The following is a 17,356-nucleotide window of genomic DNA, read 5'->3' as shown; positions in this document are numbered from 1 at the left end:
CTTCAATAGCAGAATTCACTGTTCCATGACTAAGACACACTGTCAGGAGGACTAAATAGACTTAACACTCAAGTGAATCTGATGAGTTTTTCCCAGCAAGCAGATAATGAGCAGAGAAAGGAATCTGCTCTAAGGACCCTTGGAGAACTGCTTTATATGTCTGCAAACTTTCTCAGCCTGGGTGGGATCAGGATATTGTCAGCTTGTGCAATGACAGGAGTTTTGGATTAGCTGTAGTATGGCAGGTGGGCTGCAATCTGAATCATGGTGAAACAATACATTCTAGTGTAGAGAGGCAATCATTCGATACGTTGCCAACAGTGACCTACAGCAAGAGTAAACATAGTGCTGTGTAGCACAGCAGCCATTCATCAGCTTCCAAGGCTCTCCAGAGGCTGAGGGTTACTCCTTCTATTGTGAATGTAGTCTCTCTCTAACACTCTGTCAACATGTAAACTGAGCATATTTCTCAAATTTGTTTCTTCCTAAAATCAAGAGACAATACCACCACCGCTACTCCTCCAAACTCACCACCACTGTGAGTCAGTAATCTCTGATCCACTGGATGTGTAGCTCAGTTAGACTGCAGCTGCACACAGTGAGGAACATTGCACCATGGGTAACAGATCTAATGATGGCTTATGGCAATGACCATGCTGATACCAGCTCATTACAGACGATATGGTATGTCATCCCCATAACTGCTCTAAAGTTAAAAGACAAGTTGACTGGCTATGAGATCCCATTTTTCCTGGCAGATATCACATATTCTATTAAAAGCCAAGAGCAGCACAGTATATTGTATTTAGCCAGCTAAACTGGCCAGTTAAACTACAATATCCAACAATATGCATAGTAGTGTTTGTGGACGAAAGGAGATGATTTGTGATTTAGTAGCTAGTGTGCCCATTTAGGCACAAACACTCCTCAGAACCTCAAAACCTCAAAAAATATTCTCCCAGCTTATTGCTGATGTTTTAAGATAAGAATCAGAATTATTTCGAATTTTAAATAACCATCAGTAAGCTGAGACAATACTGTGTGCTCCAAAAAAATAAAAAATAATTTTAATGCGAACAAATACAATAATGTATTTCATTTTACCCACACCATATATGCTGTTAAATAGATATAATAGTCATTATGTCTTATATACATACAATATTATATATATATGCAAATATTTTGTGATCCCTAAGTTTCACAGCTGGGAACAAAAAACCTTCTACATCACTCTGTAGTGGTTTAAAAATTGTGGTAAGCAAGCTAAGGATGCTCAGACAAACACCACACCATACGGCATTGTGGTTCTTTCTTCCAAGATTAGTGGATGAATCAGGGGTCAAACCAAACATAGAACATAGAAGCATCTTTTAATTTATTCTCATCCTTGCTCTTACCTCTACAAATCACCACAATAAAAGAAGACACTGGCCACGAACCCTGGATGGAAAACATTTAAAAATCTCCTACTGGCTTCAGATGACTTAAGTTTCCTGAGAGAAAGACAAGCTGGATCATGCTGCTTTATACATAGCATTAACATTTTCTAACACATTAAGTTACCGAGAGCTCATTTACTGAGGATGAGGTTGCATTTTCAATTCCATCATAGCTGAATAGGTTATATGCATCATCTGTTGTTAGGCAATAGTATCTCCTATTGTTAAACTAGTAAAGTAACAACAAGGTTTACAAACATTCCCTGAAATATGAATGAATAACACTCGATATTTTGAATTATTATTCTTTGGGAAGTGGTCATTGTGTAAGTAGAATAATTAATAATGCACACAGTTATAGAAAAATAATGCATTACCTATTTTTTCACCAAATCTCTGTGCAAATTAATAATTATTACCAAAAAATAATTTTCAGCAATTCCGATGATTGATCCGTCTGTGGTTTGTCAATTCACCAGATCCAGTGTGTTCAGCTTTTCTCTGTTTTATATATTTGTCAGCAGGAATATTTTTGGGGTTTTGGCTTTTTGAAAAAATTTAAATTTTAACTTTTTAAAATTTTTAACAATCTTGTCACATTTAAAAGACTAAATAAAATTCTTATTTAAGTAAATACTCATTAAATAAATCCAAATGATAAAAATGAATCCCTAAAGTTTATAGAAACCACTGGCTGAAAAACACATTCAGGTAATTATTTCCAAAAACACAGCTGGATGGTGATGGAGAGGAAAATGTTGCTTGTACAACATGCAAAAATATTTATTCAGCCTTACAAGGTACATTTGGAATATTTGTATGAAATGCTTTGTGCTTTATTGTACATGTTATTCAGACTGGGAAATATCTCTAGAGAGAGCTCACCATCCATCCTCTCTGGGGATCAGAGATGTGGATGTGGCAACTGTCCTGGGACGGAGGAGGAGGGGAGGCATTAGGAGGGAGGGATAGGTGAGTGGCATCAGCGTTGCATGATCTTATACCAAAATCCAGGTTATGGCTGTAGTTTTGCAATAACCCATCTTAGGGGACAGCCGTCTAGGCAGCAAACTGTCGGCAACACTGCAGGGCCGCAAGCCATTTATCCAGCTGTGGGTGCTGCTGCTGTAGATTGTGGGTGACAGCAGCACTTAACTCTACCCACACAGTCCCTACATATCAATAATACGAGGACACACACACACACACATACATGCCACTGAGACAAAAACACCATATATATTATTGAAACACAGTAAAATAAATAAAAATAAAAATCTGACCCCATAAAACACCAGGGCACAAAACACAGTCTTAAAACACAGATACACACTTACTTTTTGTTCTTTAAATTTTGTTCATATTTAATAGTGATATGTTAAATATGACATTTTTCTTTAAAATACTCTTCATCTCCTGAAGATGAGAATTGCTGGGAAAAAAATGGGAACTGCATCTGTGTTTGTAATCATCCTATGTTTCAGCTTCAACTGATGGCATTGTGGTTGTTCAGATGCAGCTATTCCAATCCACCAGACATCAACTGAAACACAATTCATTACCTTTAATGAGACCGAAGACACCAGGCTCTATCCTCGGAGTATGGAAGTCACACTGTCACTTTATGGTTCCACCCCCACTGAGTGTGTTAACATAAAAAAAGACAAATGCTACAGCTGTTTCTCATTGCCCTGTCTACTTGTGCAAGGACACATTTCCCTCCTCATGCTTGTTTTCACAATCAAATAAATTAACTGACCCTAAACCCGATTTAAATGAAATCTTCCATTCCTTCTTAGGCTGACAACATTTCTACAAAGACAGAGCAGCCCCTCCAACAGATTGGCCAAAACCATGGAATTAAACTGAAGCCCTGGTCGAATGCTCCCTAATCTATGACCCACCCCTGAAACCCTGTCATGCTGCTGTGCAAACTTCAGACATCACAAATCACATCATTTGAATAAATGTGTTTGCAGATAATTGTAAAAGTGTATTGCTTTAAATTGAGGTAATCTGTAGCCTAAAATGGTGGACATGCAACAGTCATAAAATATTGGCCAAGAAGAAGAAACTATTCGTTTTCTGTCACTGAAAAATGCCATATATTTCTAAACCTATGACAAGATGTTATTTGAGACCAAAGTCTGCCCTATGTACCACTTCATGCTCATCTTCCCTGAATGCAATTTAGCAAAATGATGCACAATTACTAACTGCAATGGTCTTGAGGCCTTGTCTTGTTGGAGGGCTTTATTTTCAAGACAAGCTTCAGAAATGTAAAAAAAAAATCAGTTAATGTTACACTACGTTTTATACAACCCTTGGTTTTGCTGGGTTACCACGAGTTTACAGAGAGTATATTGTACAATGGTGTGGTAAGCTGCTGAAAGAAGTTATAGTCAGCATATTTGATCTTCCCTGTTGTTGTTGTGTGTGTTTGTGTGTGCATAGTGATTTTTTTAAATATTATTTTTGGGCTTTTTGCCTTTATTTGGACAGGACAGTGGAGAGAGACAGGAAACAGGGAGAGAGTGCAGGGCAGTGACACGCAGCAAGGGTCCGGCTGGACCAGGAGTTGAACTGGGGACCAGCTGCTCAGAGGCTGCTCAAGGGCAACCCTTTGGCTATCGAGGCACAGACACAGAGGCAAACTAGGGTTGGGTTTGGTTTTAAGGTGGACAGACTAATTGTTGGTGCTGCTCACTTGATATAGTTTCACAAAAGTGTGCATAACTTAAACAAAGACCTAGAAAGCTTTGTGTGTGTTCATAAGAATAAATAAGAAAGTATAACTTTGCAAAACTGTGTACAGAAGAGAGGTTTTTCCTCGACAAATAATCCTTATGGGAGTCCTGAAGTTTAAGCACGCATTCCACTGAAATGAATGGGTGGTTGTTTTCCCATAACAGCTGTCCTTTGTCCTCTGTCCATGGTATACATGGTGATGTGTCTCGTCACTGACAAACCTAGAAGTTAGATTGATTCTTTATTACAGTGACAATAGTGTTAATCATGTGCGGTTAAAAAAATCAATTGGGTATAATGATTCAGGGGGAATGGTAACAAACTGAAGTCTGGTCCAAGAATAGGAAGAATCAGATGATAGTTTTTCAGAGATGGCAAAACTGCAAATTTCAATCTGCTTAAATGGGCGTTGTAGAGAGCTACTTGTCTCCCACAGTCCTCTGGGCTCACAAAAACCCCAGCTGACACTAAGTGGCTCTCTGGGTTAACTCTGTGCTACTGGAGTCACTGCTCCTTGTCCTCACCAGTGCTGCCAAGCACCGCCAGCCACTGCAAATGTAATGCCAGGTGCCGGAATAATGTCCCAGAAACATGTCACAGCCAAATTCCTTCCTCGGCATGTGGACAATACCACAGCCAAAACCAAGTCTGTGAGCCAGAGAGGGAGAGACAGAGAGATGGCTTGATGCACACAGAGAAGCAGATGGAATAAACTAAACTGAGAGAAGCCTCATCTAAGAGGTGGAGAAGGGCACAGTCCAACAGCATCATCCCAGAGCAGAGTGTGGGGCCACAGCCAAAATGTAGAATAACCAAATATTAGCCTCTCCCTAATGAGAACTCCTTCAAACAGCTCGAACTCTAGACACAATTTTGGAACCATTTCAAAGTCATAGCACCAGTCTCATCACAGCGTATCCCACAATGCAACACAAAAGCTGTGCATCTTGGAAAACAGTGAAACCACAGAGAGAGCATGATCTGTGTATCAAACAGACATTCACAGACGAGGTCCTGCTCTGTGCTGCTTGTTTGTATTTGGTGTGTACTTTGACAGGTCTGACAGTCCCCACTGCCCCAAACCTGAACTCTGCCCATGGGTCAGCACCCACAACGTCACCTAGCCCCCAAACCAATCTGTGTCCCCTCTGACGCACTTGCCAGAGGGCATCAGTCCAGTCCATGTTTCCCAGGTAGCTCTGCCACTCAACAAAGTCTCCAGTGACTACATGACTGACAGGCGGGATAAGAAACAGGCAGGATAGAGACAAACAAACCTACCTCTCAGTCCCTCCACCAGCCTTGTCTACCATTCCCTTCAACACTCGCACATATACTTCAGAGTGTGCACACACACACACATATTTGTTCCACTATCCCTGTGAGGACACTCAGTGACGTAATGCATTGTCTAACCCCTTATTACCATCCTTAACGATCACACCGAAATGCCTAACCTGTACCCTAGCCCAAACCCTAACCTACCCTGAACCCCAAAACTTAAAACCTTAAAGCTCTATCTCTACCAGTGGGGACCGAATGTTTTGTCCCTGCAGTGACACAAGTCCCCATGGATTAGTGTGCATTCAGGTTATATTATATTATATAAGGAACTCACAAACAGTCAGACAATGACAGTGGAGAAATAAATGGTAAAATAGACTGCATTTATATAGCACTGTTCTAGTCTTAATGACCACTCAAAGCTCCTCCAGTCCATATGCCAAAGTATCTTTGGGCAAAATACTGAACCCTGATGTGTCATCGGTGTGTGAATGTGTGTGTATATGTTAGAGAGCACTTAACATGTGTAGAACAAGAGCTGTATGAATGTGTGTGTGAATGAGTGAATGTGACCTGTAGTGTGAAGCGCTTTGAGTGGTCAATATGACTAGAAAAGCGCTATATAAATACAGTCCATTTACATGACACAGTATTTATCACACACATTCACACAGCCGCCCTTATTGCTTTTTAACAATTTATCTCCTCATGAAGACTGCTGGAACGAAACAAAATTCTATTCAACACTGGAAAACAAAGCAACAGGCAAACATTCTACAGATAACAGATGTAATTATGGATTATTTGTATTAAGTTTGAAATAAGTTATAAGGTTTATGATAATAATAATAACTTTTATATTCTGAATTAGTATTTGTATTAGTGTCAAACTAAAACAATGCAGTGTTACAGTATGCTGTTACAACAAAAGTCTCTCTATATTCAAATGAGAAAATATCCTCATAATGACACCACTGTATGTAGCAGAGACAGCTCAATGCACAGCAACTAATGAAAATACAATAAATGAAGAAAAGATGACTGTGACACATGTCACATTTTGTTTTTCACACACATATGCAGCATAGAGAAACTTGCTATAAATATAGAAAACACATTCAAATGCAGAAATCTGTACAGTTGTACAGAACACAAAGTTAGTTACAACACAGCGGAGGTAACTCTTATCATTACATAGTAGACCTCTAATGTTAGAATAAATATATTCAGTGGGTTAGTCGATTCTCTGTAAATAATCAAAGACAATCCTGCACATTACTGTGCAGCATTTAATATTCTGTACTTACCTTCTGCACTTGAACTACTAGTGTGTGATACAGTATATTGCTGGGCACTGTGTGAGTGAGTGTAAGATGATGATGATGATTATTATTATTATTATTGGTAGCAGTAGTAGTAATAGTATTATTATTATATGCCTACACACCTACCTACCTCCCTCAATACAGTATTGTCCAGAGGACACAAAATTCTCCTGGTGTAAATATATTTTGCATTAATGATTCAGATTAATGCAGTCAGATTGTTAGATCATACCTACACAGGGTCCCTGTGTGCAGGATGCAGGATGCATCCAGGCACAGTATTGAGTTATAGGTCACCCACGTTGTGGAAGCACTCAGAGCTCAACACACCAATAATGTATTTATGTGTGTAAAATGCAGGAAAATAGACACAAAGAGTAAAAATATGCTTCAGGTCACATTAACAAATGTATAGCATGAGTAAAACACAAGCCAGTATGCAGTCTGTGAGACAGCATTTCTCTTTTTAGTTGTCATCACATGGCCTAATTGTTTTATTGTTATGATATTTTATCACAACTACACACATCATTATGATAACAAAAGAGTTATATTTACATTTTACATACACTTTACATTTACTTTATGTGCAGGAAAATAAAACAGCAGGAAAGGTTTCAGTGTTAAAAGAGAATTTTTTGTAACTTCAGTGCAGAGACAACAGGATTAATTAATATTTTGTGTATGCATGATGTATGGTTTTTATGTCACAAATTGTCTCCAATGTTTAATTTAAACTTACAAAATACATTGTTTACATATAATCAGGTAAGCAGCAAGTAGGTTTATTGGCAACCACACAATAATAGTAAAGTTTAGTAGGTAAGCCCTCACAGAGCTTCCAGCTGTTTAATAACATATTTCTCATATGACTCATTCTATCCTTTCACATTGCCCACTACATGCTATCTGAGTGATACTCAGATAATATGAATCCTGCAATATGTCTGATGTCTGAGTGACATTTTTTTATAACTCTGTTTAGATCTGACTTTAAAATGGTATCTGTCAAAAAGGAAATAGCTTTCCATCACTGCCCCATTTAAATGTACCCATAGGTATAGCATATTTATGGTAATATGGAAATAGAAATGATTCAGCTGCAATGCTGTGGCTCTGAATACCAACTGTGTTTTGCAGCTGCAACAAACAAAGAGATGACCTTGGTGACTGAAAGGTCAGTCCATTTGCTTGGGACCAGGGTAAAAGTCTCTGCCTTCCGACTTATGACAAGGAGATAAATGCAGAAATTACAGTCTGCCTGAGTGTTTTTTTTAACCTGTTTCAATTTTGCAGTGCACACAATGAATCAGACAGGAGCTAAAGCAATTAACAAGGAGAGACATTATGGTAATGAGAGCGTGAAGCTTGTAAGGTCACTCTCGTTGTGCATGTTAAGCCACGACTCAGGGCAGGGATTCTCTGCCACCAGATTAATTGAAGGCAGCATAAAGGAGTGAGGTGCAGAATTAGCTTACCTGATCTGTCACACACAGACATGTGCTGGAAAAAAAAAAAAAAAGTCCCTGGACCAAACGTTAAGGGCTTATTTAATCATCTTCTTTATTTGGTGCAGTGACACAGGATGCAGAATTTACAATTTCAATGCAGAAAGCTGCAGCTGGGTAGGAAAGTGTGAAAAAATTAAATGATAAGGCAGGTAAGCAAGGTGAAAATTAGGCAGTAAATAAATAAGTGAAAAAAGAAGAATTGAGACATGTTGAAAGATGTTGTAATTATTATTATTTTTAATTATAAACAGCAGAAAGACATCCAATGATGTTCAGTGTGGGATGGATTTGAGACTCTATGAGTTACACATTATTTTATCAAGCTCCATTCTTTAAGGCCAAAAATGAACTTTCATGCTTAGAAGAGCTGTGTTAACTTACACAGATATTTCTATCTTATGTGAGCATACCATAGGCTAGTATAAACTGTTATGTTATATTATAAATGAATTACATAACTACATGCAATTTATCATACAATACATGCAGTGTTGAAGATATATTCCCTCTTTTTGTTGTGTATGTTATGTTGCTATTCACTGTTGTTGAGTTTCAAAAGTTTAATGGTGATTGGGAGCACATTTGTGTGTCGATGCATTGTACAGTACTTTCTGCTAACAACCTCACAATACAATGCATCACATTCATTCACACACATGATGATTCATACACTTAAAACCTCAATTTATTGCTAATTGTAAAATAAACAACACAGCAACACACCCCAGTGAAAGTCAGCCTTACCAGGACAATTTACAATTGATCAACAGCACAAAATATGCCTTTCAAGAGCCAACAAATTTGAACTGGCAAATCAGGTGCAGCAATTCCACTAAAATCATTTTACTCTGAAATTCTGCTGAGAAAATCAATCAGACAATCATACCACTTCAACCATCACCCTGAACACTGGCATCCCACTAAACCCTATCGTCTACTTCCTCTTTACCCGTGAATCCTGTGCATGGTTCCAATCAGCGACAACTATAAGTCAGGGAGAAGGTCCAGCACTTGGCTGGCCCTAAGGTTTCCTGGTGTCCACATCTCTGTGGACCTCTCTTGGACCTGCAACACTTCAACCCTGAGAAGAAGGTTCAACAGCATTCAATTCAGTTCAATTTTATTTATTCAGCAAATCACAACAGATGTGCTGACGTGCTGCAGTAAGCGTATTGTGTCATTTCTGACTGCCAGTGTTTCAGAGTAGCATCTGTTGTTGTAATCAAAAGTTGTTAAATCACCCATAGCTCTTTTCTTTTGTTGCGACTTCTTCGCCACTACCACACTGTTTCACGCTATCCTATACTAGCAACTTTAGTTTGGCCATGGCCTCTCGTTCTCCTCCTCCTCCTGCTCTCTCCTGCTCTGCATGTCACATGTTTAGTTACTCTGCCTTGTTTAATGATAATGGTAAGTGTAATAAATGTAGTTTGTTTGCTGTGCTCAAGGCGAGGCTTAGTGAATTAGAGACCCGGCTCCGCACCATGGAAGCAAATTCAGCAGCTAATGCTACTAGCTCCTGCGCAGCCAGGAAATCAGGCTGGCTCAGTGACTGTTCATAAGGACAGGCGTAGTCGTAAGCAGAAGCCCACTGCTGATCACCATCTAGTTCACGTTACAAACAGATACTCCCCACATAGTGACACACCCACTGAGAAGCCAACTCTGGTGATTGGTGACTCTATTTTGTGAAACATGAAGATAGTAACACCAGCGGCCATAGTCAAATGTATTCCCCAAGCCAGAGCGGGTGACATAGAATCCTATTTAAAGCTGCTGACTAAGGATAATTGTAAATATGGTAAAATCGTTAATCACAACACCTGACTACACCAGTTAGAGAATGGCTTGATTTCAGATTAGTCTCTCGATTTATTCTGTCTGATTGAAACCTTACCATGCCAGGAGGAGTATGTTAGCCTGAATGAATTTATCCCCTCAGTTATATTAATACTCACATCCCCCGAGACACTGGAGGTGGAGTTGCAGCCATTTTCAGTTCCAGTCTTTTAGTCAATGCTAAACTTAAACTCAGTTATAATTCATTCGTAAGTCTTGTTCTTGGTTTGTCACAGCATAACTGGAAAACACTAACTAACACTGGACTACATTTCAACAGGCAAAAATACACTTAGAAGAAATCTTCCTGATAGTGCAGTAGCTAAATTCAAGGAAGTGACATATCTCAATTTAACAGAAGACTCCTATATTAGCTTTATTTCCTTCCAACTTGATCATCTTGTAGACAGCCTTGCAGGCTTACTACATACAACTCTAGGCTCTATTGCCCCCCCAAAAAAAATTAAGCAATAAAGCAAAAGAGGCTAGCTCCATGGTTTAACTCTCGAATCTGTGTACCAAAATAAACAACACATAAACTTGAAAGAATATGGCATACCATTAAACTGGAGGAATCCTGCTTAGCCGTTTGATGATTGTCAGTCAGGATTTAGATTTCATCATAGTATCGAGACGGCACTTGTGAAAGTTACAGATGACCTCCTAATTGGATGAGACAATGGATTTGTCTCTGTACTTGTCAGATTTTATTGCTGCTTGGACCAATTCTATTCACCTTGTATATTCTTCCCTTGGGCAACATTACCAGGAATTATTCCATAAACTTGTGCAGATGATACAAAGCTATATTTGTCAAATGAAGCCTAATGAAATCAGTTAGCTAAACTTCAGGCGTGCCTTAGGGACATTACGACTTGGATAACCAGAAACCTTCTACTATTGAACTCCAACAAAGCTGAAATTATTGTACTTGGCTCCAAAAATCTTAGAAATACATTTTCTAATGACGTAGTTATGCTAGATGGCATTGTCCTGGCCTCCAGCTCCACTGTAAAGAATCTTGGAGTTTTCTTTGATCAGGATATGTCCTCCCACATAAAACAAACTTCTAGGACTACCTTCTTTCACCTGCGTAATATCACCAAAATTAGACATTTTCTGTCTCAAAAGGATGAGATGATGAAAAACTAGTCCATGAATTTGTTACTTCCAAGCTGGACTACTGTAATTCATTATTATCAGGCTCCCCATCAAGTCTCTAAAGATTCTGCAGCTGATCCAAAATGCTGCAGCACGATTACTGACAGGAACTAGAAAAAGAGACCATATTTCTCCTGTGTTAGCCTCTCTACATTGGCTCCCGGTCAAATCCAGAATAGGATCCTATCCTATCTTAAAGAGCCTACAGTTCCCTACAGTCCCACTAGAACATTGCATTCCCAGAATGCTGGTTTACTGGTGGTTCCCAGAGTTTCCAGGAGTAGAATGGGAGGCAGAGCCTTCAGTTATCAGGCTCCTCTACTGTGGAACCTTCTCCCAGTTTGGGTCCGGGAGGCAGACACCCTCTGTACCTTTAAGAGTAGGCTTAAAACTTTCCTCTTTGATAAAGCTTATAGTTAGGGTTGGCTCAGGCTTGAACCATCCCTTAGTTATGCTGCTATAGGCCTAGACTGCCGGGGGATTTTCCATGATGCACTGTGAATCTGCATTATGCTATGTTCTCCCAGGGGGAGCACTACTACAAAATGACCTCCAGCAGGCTATTGGTGTGCATGTTTCTGACCAAACTGTCAGAAACAGACTCCATGAGAGTGGCATGACGCCCAGATCTCCCCTACTGTGAACTGTGCTTACAGCCCAGCACTATGCAGCTCACTTGGCATTCCCCAGAGAACACCAGAATTGGCAGGTCTGCTATTGGCACCCCATTCTCTTCCCAGATGAGAGCAGGTTCACACTGAGCACATGTGACAGACCTAAAAGACGTGCTGCCTGTAATATCATCCAGCATGACTGATTCAGCAGTGGGTCAGTGATGGAGATGCACATCTGTGGAGGATCATGCAGACATCCATGTCATAGCTGCTGTTAGATACCGAGATGAAATCCTCTCAGTTACTGTCAGTGGGCCCTGGGTTCCTCCTAGTGCTGGACAATTCTTGGCCTCATGTGTTCAAAGTGTGTAGGCACTGATGACACTGACTGGCCCTCACATTCCTGTGACCTGAATCCAATTAAGCACCTATGGGACATTATGGTGGTGTATCCGATCCCGCCAAGTACCAGCACAGACTGTCCAGGAGCTCACTGATGCCCTGATCCAGGACATCCTCTGGGACACCATTCACCAACTCTTCAGTTGGGATGTGTACACACATATATATATATATATATATATATATATATGTATATATATATATATATATATACATATATATATATATACACACACACACACACACATCCCAACATATATATATATATATGATCAGAAAGACACACTGACACTAGCGTGAGAGTACAGGATGCTGAAAGGTTTTTTTTTTTTTGGTTACCTCCTGCAAACTCAACCGTTAAATGCTGAGTGGAAAAACAGTGAGAAAGTGAAGTCCCTGGACCACTCACTCTGTGCAATCTGTCATGATCTGCAGGTCCACAAGTTACAACATATCAGCAGTTCACCACTTAAGCACACGAAACCGTAAATACAGCACACAAATGAAGCCGTTCATCAAACGTTTATAGAACCTTTCACCGTGTCAATATGCATTAGCTGCTGACTGATTGCCATTTGTCTAATTAATCAGTCCCCACCTTCAAACTCATATGCCATTAATTCACTGATGAGCAGGGTCACAGCACACTCCTCACACATAAATCTTCGCCTGTCACTGATCCAAAAATAACCACCTTGCCTGATGAGTCTCTGCAGCACAGCATGGAGTAAAAGAGACAAATATAAACACAAAGATGATGAGAAAGACTTATATTTTGCCTTGTTTCTTCTTTGTGTGGACTTAAGACATCAACTCTACGACTCCATGCAGCAGTGTGTGCTGGAAGCTAGTTGCTATAAAGGCACTCTCTGAGCTTTTTGTGTTTTGAAAAGGTCCAGTTATTACACACAGTCCATTTCAGGTCTCAAGTGGGAAACAGTATTGATTCAGCCACAAATCCAACAAAAGGGGCTTAAACTGAGTAACACCCACTCTCCGATATCAATCCAGAAACATGACTCAGCAAGATCTTGCTGTTTTAGAAAAAGAAAAAAGGGAATCTGCTATTCCCCTGAGGTAAGCCACTGTTTTCAATCAGCAGCCAACATGTTGCCACTGCTGCTGCCAGTGCTTTACAACTGGAATCAGACCAAGCGGCTACATCTGCCCAACATTTAACACCTCAACATTTCTGGGAATGGAACACAAGGACTCTGATCTCATTTCTGCCTTCCCTTCACCCACTCTCTGTCCCTCTTCTCTTTTCTTCTCTTCTTCATTCATCCCCCTCATCTAATTTTTCTTCCCCCCTCCATTACGCCATTTTCCTTCTTATTCCTTGTCTCTGATAGGTTGATGTTTTTTGGCAGAGTTCCCAGATGACTGGTATGAAAGCTGTGTGGAGGAACAGTTATTACAGGCAGTGTTCTCTGATCAGAGAGGTTTCAGATCACAGTAAAAGAGACTCTTCTTATCACACCCGGGGGCTAACAAGCTCCAAGGTTTTCCATAAGACTCCCTCAGATGACTGGGAAGTTACAGTAAGAAAGGCCACTGCACATCCACCCTAACAAGTCTGTTGTGTTGAAAACAATGCTTTATAACTTAAGTGACTTTATATCTGTAAAAGCCAGCCAATGAGCAGGGAAATAATTGAGAAGAGATTGGAATTTCTAGTTTTTCCAAGGTTGTTTCAGTGGGTTTTAGAGGCCTACATCAGTGAGGTTCTGACAGAAACCAAATTCTCTGAAGGGTAATGAGAAGGGTATCATTCTATCATTTTATCATTTGTCACTCCTCCATCTCAGAAAACAGGTGCACTTAACAATACACAACTCCTCAGTTTTTATGCTCCAAGTCTGTTTTCTTTCCCTTGCATGTTTACCCTTCATGTCAATTAGATGTGGCTGCAGCCAGCTGCTGTGTCGCATCTCTGGAATGGTTTCAATATCCACTGATATAGTGTTTCAGAGGCAGAGCATCAAAGTACTAGGAGTCTGTGGCCATATTATCAGGATTTGGGGTTGTTTTAACAAGAATTTTTGAGTAAATAAATGTGCTGAACATATTAGCAGCTTATTCATGGTTGATCTGATCCAGATACTCTCACTGTATTTTACCGTAATCATTCCACAAGATCCGGCTGTCCTTTTTTTATTTTGTATATGTATGCTCTGAAAAGTAGAATGACAACTGTGGTATTCATTCTCCTCCTAACCAAATTTTGTCAAAATATTTTTTAAATTTTAGTAAAAAAGAAAATGTCAGTGATGAACTCCATCATAAGGTCTCAGTTTTATGGAAATTGTCAATATATATATAGCCATTTATAAACACTCACAGGAAATTTCACGTCAGAACATAAATACAGCATATAAGATTAGAAAACAGCAGTGTGTGACAGTTGCGTGGAGGTCCAGTGATAAGATGAATGTGGTTTATGTTATAACAGTTGTAGCAGAGCCAGGATGTGATGCAGCCTTATCCAGATGACTTTAATTGTTAGTTACTGTAATGAAAGACACCTTACTTTTGTTCAGCTTCTGCAAGTCTCTGAAAATGGTTCTCATAACCACTTTTTTGTGAGCTCCTGAACACCCATGGAAATGAATAAACATATAAGGCACACTGAAGCTCATAAGGATTTGGTTTTAGTAACTAGAATGAATATGACCGGTGCATGTTGCACTCATGATGCTGCTCAAGTTATCTGTCAGTTTACACATCTTGGCTCATTTTTTGATAAGTTGGTGTGAGCACAAAATGAACCATAACTACAAGTCAATAATGTACAACAAATTAAAATTAAGGTAGGTAGCTGCTGATTGGCTGATGGGCAGACAGAGGAAGTCATTCATTCACTACTCATTCATTCTCTCATCCATAACACTCACGGTCATGAAGCCGTCCAGTAGACCAGAGTCAGGTTTGGGTGGAGCCTGCAGTCGCTCCATGGACCATTTCTCGATGATGGAGGCCACTTGGCTGTTCTCAGTGTTGAGGATCCTGAAGCCTGTCATGTTCACACCGCTGTATCGGTAAGGCTCCACATCCAGCGCGAACAGATCCTGGACAGGTGGAACATTTTTAGATAGGAGAGACAGACATACTCGAAAATTTTTGTGAAAAAGAAGTTCCATTAATTTCTTCAGAGACAAGATGACTGGCAATTGTAGATTCACCTACATGAAACTCTCCTGGTTCAAATGTGCTTGATAATATCTGGTTGTTTAATAATTTTAAAAAGGGTGCCAGCCAGTCACCATATAAATATAAGGAAAGATCAAGATTTTTATTTTTTTATTTTTTTTGTTTTGTAAAAAACATTGAAACTCAAAGCTTCTGTTGTGTCCTCCAAAATAGTGAGCAGTTCAAATGAGTTCATTTTCACCTATCAACATCTATGGTATATTTTCTTTTGAGATTTTGGTCCAGGTTGTCATGGTTGCATCCCATAATTATATGTCAGCTGCACATTTATGCTGCAAATCTCCTATTATACCACACCCCAAAGGTGTTCTACTGTATTCAGATTTGGTGACTGGGGAGGCACTGAACTCGATTGTTATGTTCATCAAATCAATTTGACAACTTTTGCTTTGCGACATGGTGCACTCTGATGCACCAAATTCTGACCATACCAGATGTGTGCCTCAGGTAATTTTTAAAAACATTTATAAACTGGGTGGCCAATAGAGAGATAAGGGCAATGTGATCGTACTTCTTTGAATCCACTAAAATTCTTGAAAAAGCTGCAGGCCAGAAAGGGAATTTTGGCTCATGCAAAAGTAACATAAAAGTGTGGATGACTTTCTCCAGGTCAGTAGACCATGATACTTGATACTTTTTATGTGAAGCAAGTGGGACTATGTTGACCGTGTTGGATATGTATAATATACAGTGTCCTCAGAAAGTACTCAGAACCCTTCACTGTGATTTTGCAGCACATACACACAACATGACAGTGGTGATCCTTATGAAATCTTTCACATAATTCCAGAATCAGGCCACAACTCACTGAGGCACTGACAAAAACTGTAATATAAGATAGGCTAATCAAAGAGTAAAGACAAATCTGGCAGGAAAATGACTGCCATATGTGGCCTCAGTATGGCTAGGTTGTTCACTCTGCTGGGAGAATTAGGCTGTCAGCACTGGACTGTCTGTCCGCCAAACACAACAGTGGGAAATGACCCCTCTGGCTATTCCTACCTCCCTTGCCTTATTTATGTTTGTAGGCTTTTAATTTTCCTGAAAATACCAGAGGGATTTTTCATTATCTCATATAAACTGTGTCATGCTGAATGGCCGCTGAGAGGTAGTATGTACATTTAGATTATTCATTACAAAATGAAAACGTTCCCCTTTAACTACCATGATTAAAAGCATGGACACTTTAAAACCTGAAGAATTACATTTTAATTTTTAAAAATTCAAATTCCTTTGGGGAGACAGAAAATACAGAAAGAAACAATGTTTCGATTCCAGTCAATACAAGCAGCCTCTTCAGAGTGAGAGTAGGATGAAGCGAGTTTGATTTGGAACATGGGCTGACAGCAAGTTCACACATTCAAGGTGCTGAGAATAGTGCTCAGTCTTGTGTGTACATACAGTATGTATATGTGTACTGTTTTGTGTGGACAGTGAAGGGGACTTTATCATGAGATAACCAAGGGCAAGGCCATTTCTACAGCCACATAATATCAGAAGAGATATAGGCTCTGAATCCCGCCATTTACATTTGTCTTTTCCCCTCTTACCCCAAAATGGTTGCTTTCGCTGTTATACTGTTATGTAAACTATCTGTCTGTGGAAAACACCTTGATTATTGATTTCAAACTGGCTGTTATTGTGACAAAGAAACAGTATCACTATTATTATTACTACAACTGCTACTGCTATGGTTGCTAATTAATATTAACAATAACAAGAGGCAGCACAAGAAGAGGAGGAGGAGGCTGGGGATAATCAAGTAGAAGAAAAGAAGGAGGAAGAAAGAAATAAAGAGGAGAGGGGAGAGAGATTTTCTG

The 17,356-nt window shown here is 39.6% G+C and overlaps 1 protein-coding gene across 4 annotated transcripts in view; it reads right to left on the bottom strand.

The window, feature by feature from the left end:
• Positions 1-17,356, bottom strand: part of grik2 (glutamate receptor, ionotropic, kainate 2) — a 246,601-nt gene that overhangs the window by 122,640 nt on the left and 106,605 nt on the right. For all 4 annotated transcript variants that reach the window (XM_051076104.1, XM_051076105.1, XM_018665721.1 and 1 more), the window contains one exon: positions 15,221-15,394. In XM_051076104.1, coding sequence (XP_050932061.1) covers positions 15,221-15,394 — 174 coding nt within the window. The remainder of the gene's footprint in view (positions 1-15,220; positions 15,395-17,356) is intronic.

The sequence above is a fragment of the Lates calcarifer genome, linkage group LG15 (assembly GCF_001640805.2).
Source record: "Lates calcarifer isolate ASB-BC8 linkage group LG15, TLL_Latcal_v3, whole genome shotgun sequence".
In the NCBI taxonomy this organism is placed as follows: Eukaryota; Metazoa; Chordata; class Actinopteri; family Centropomidae; genus Lates; species Lates calcarifer.
The sequence above is the reverse complement of the archived record's forward strand: the minus strand, read 5'-3'. Positions and strand labels throughout refer to the sequence as shown.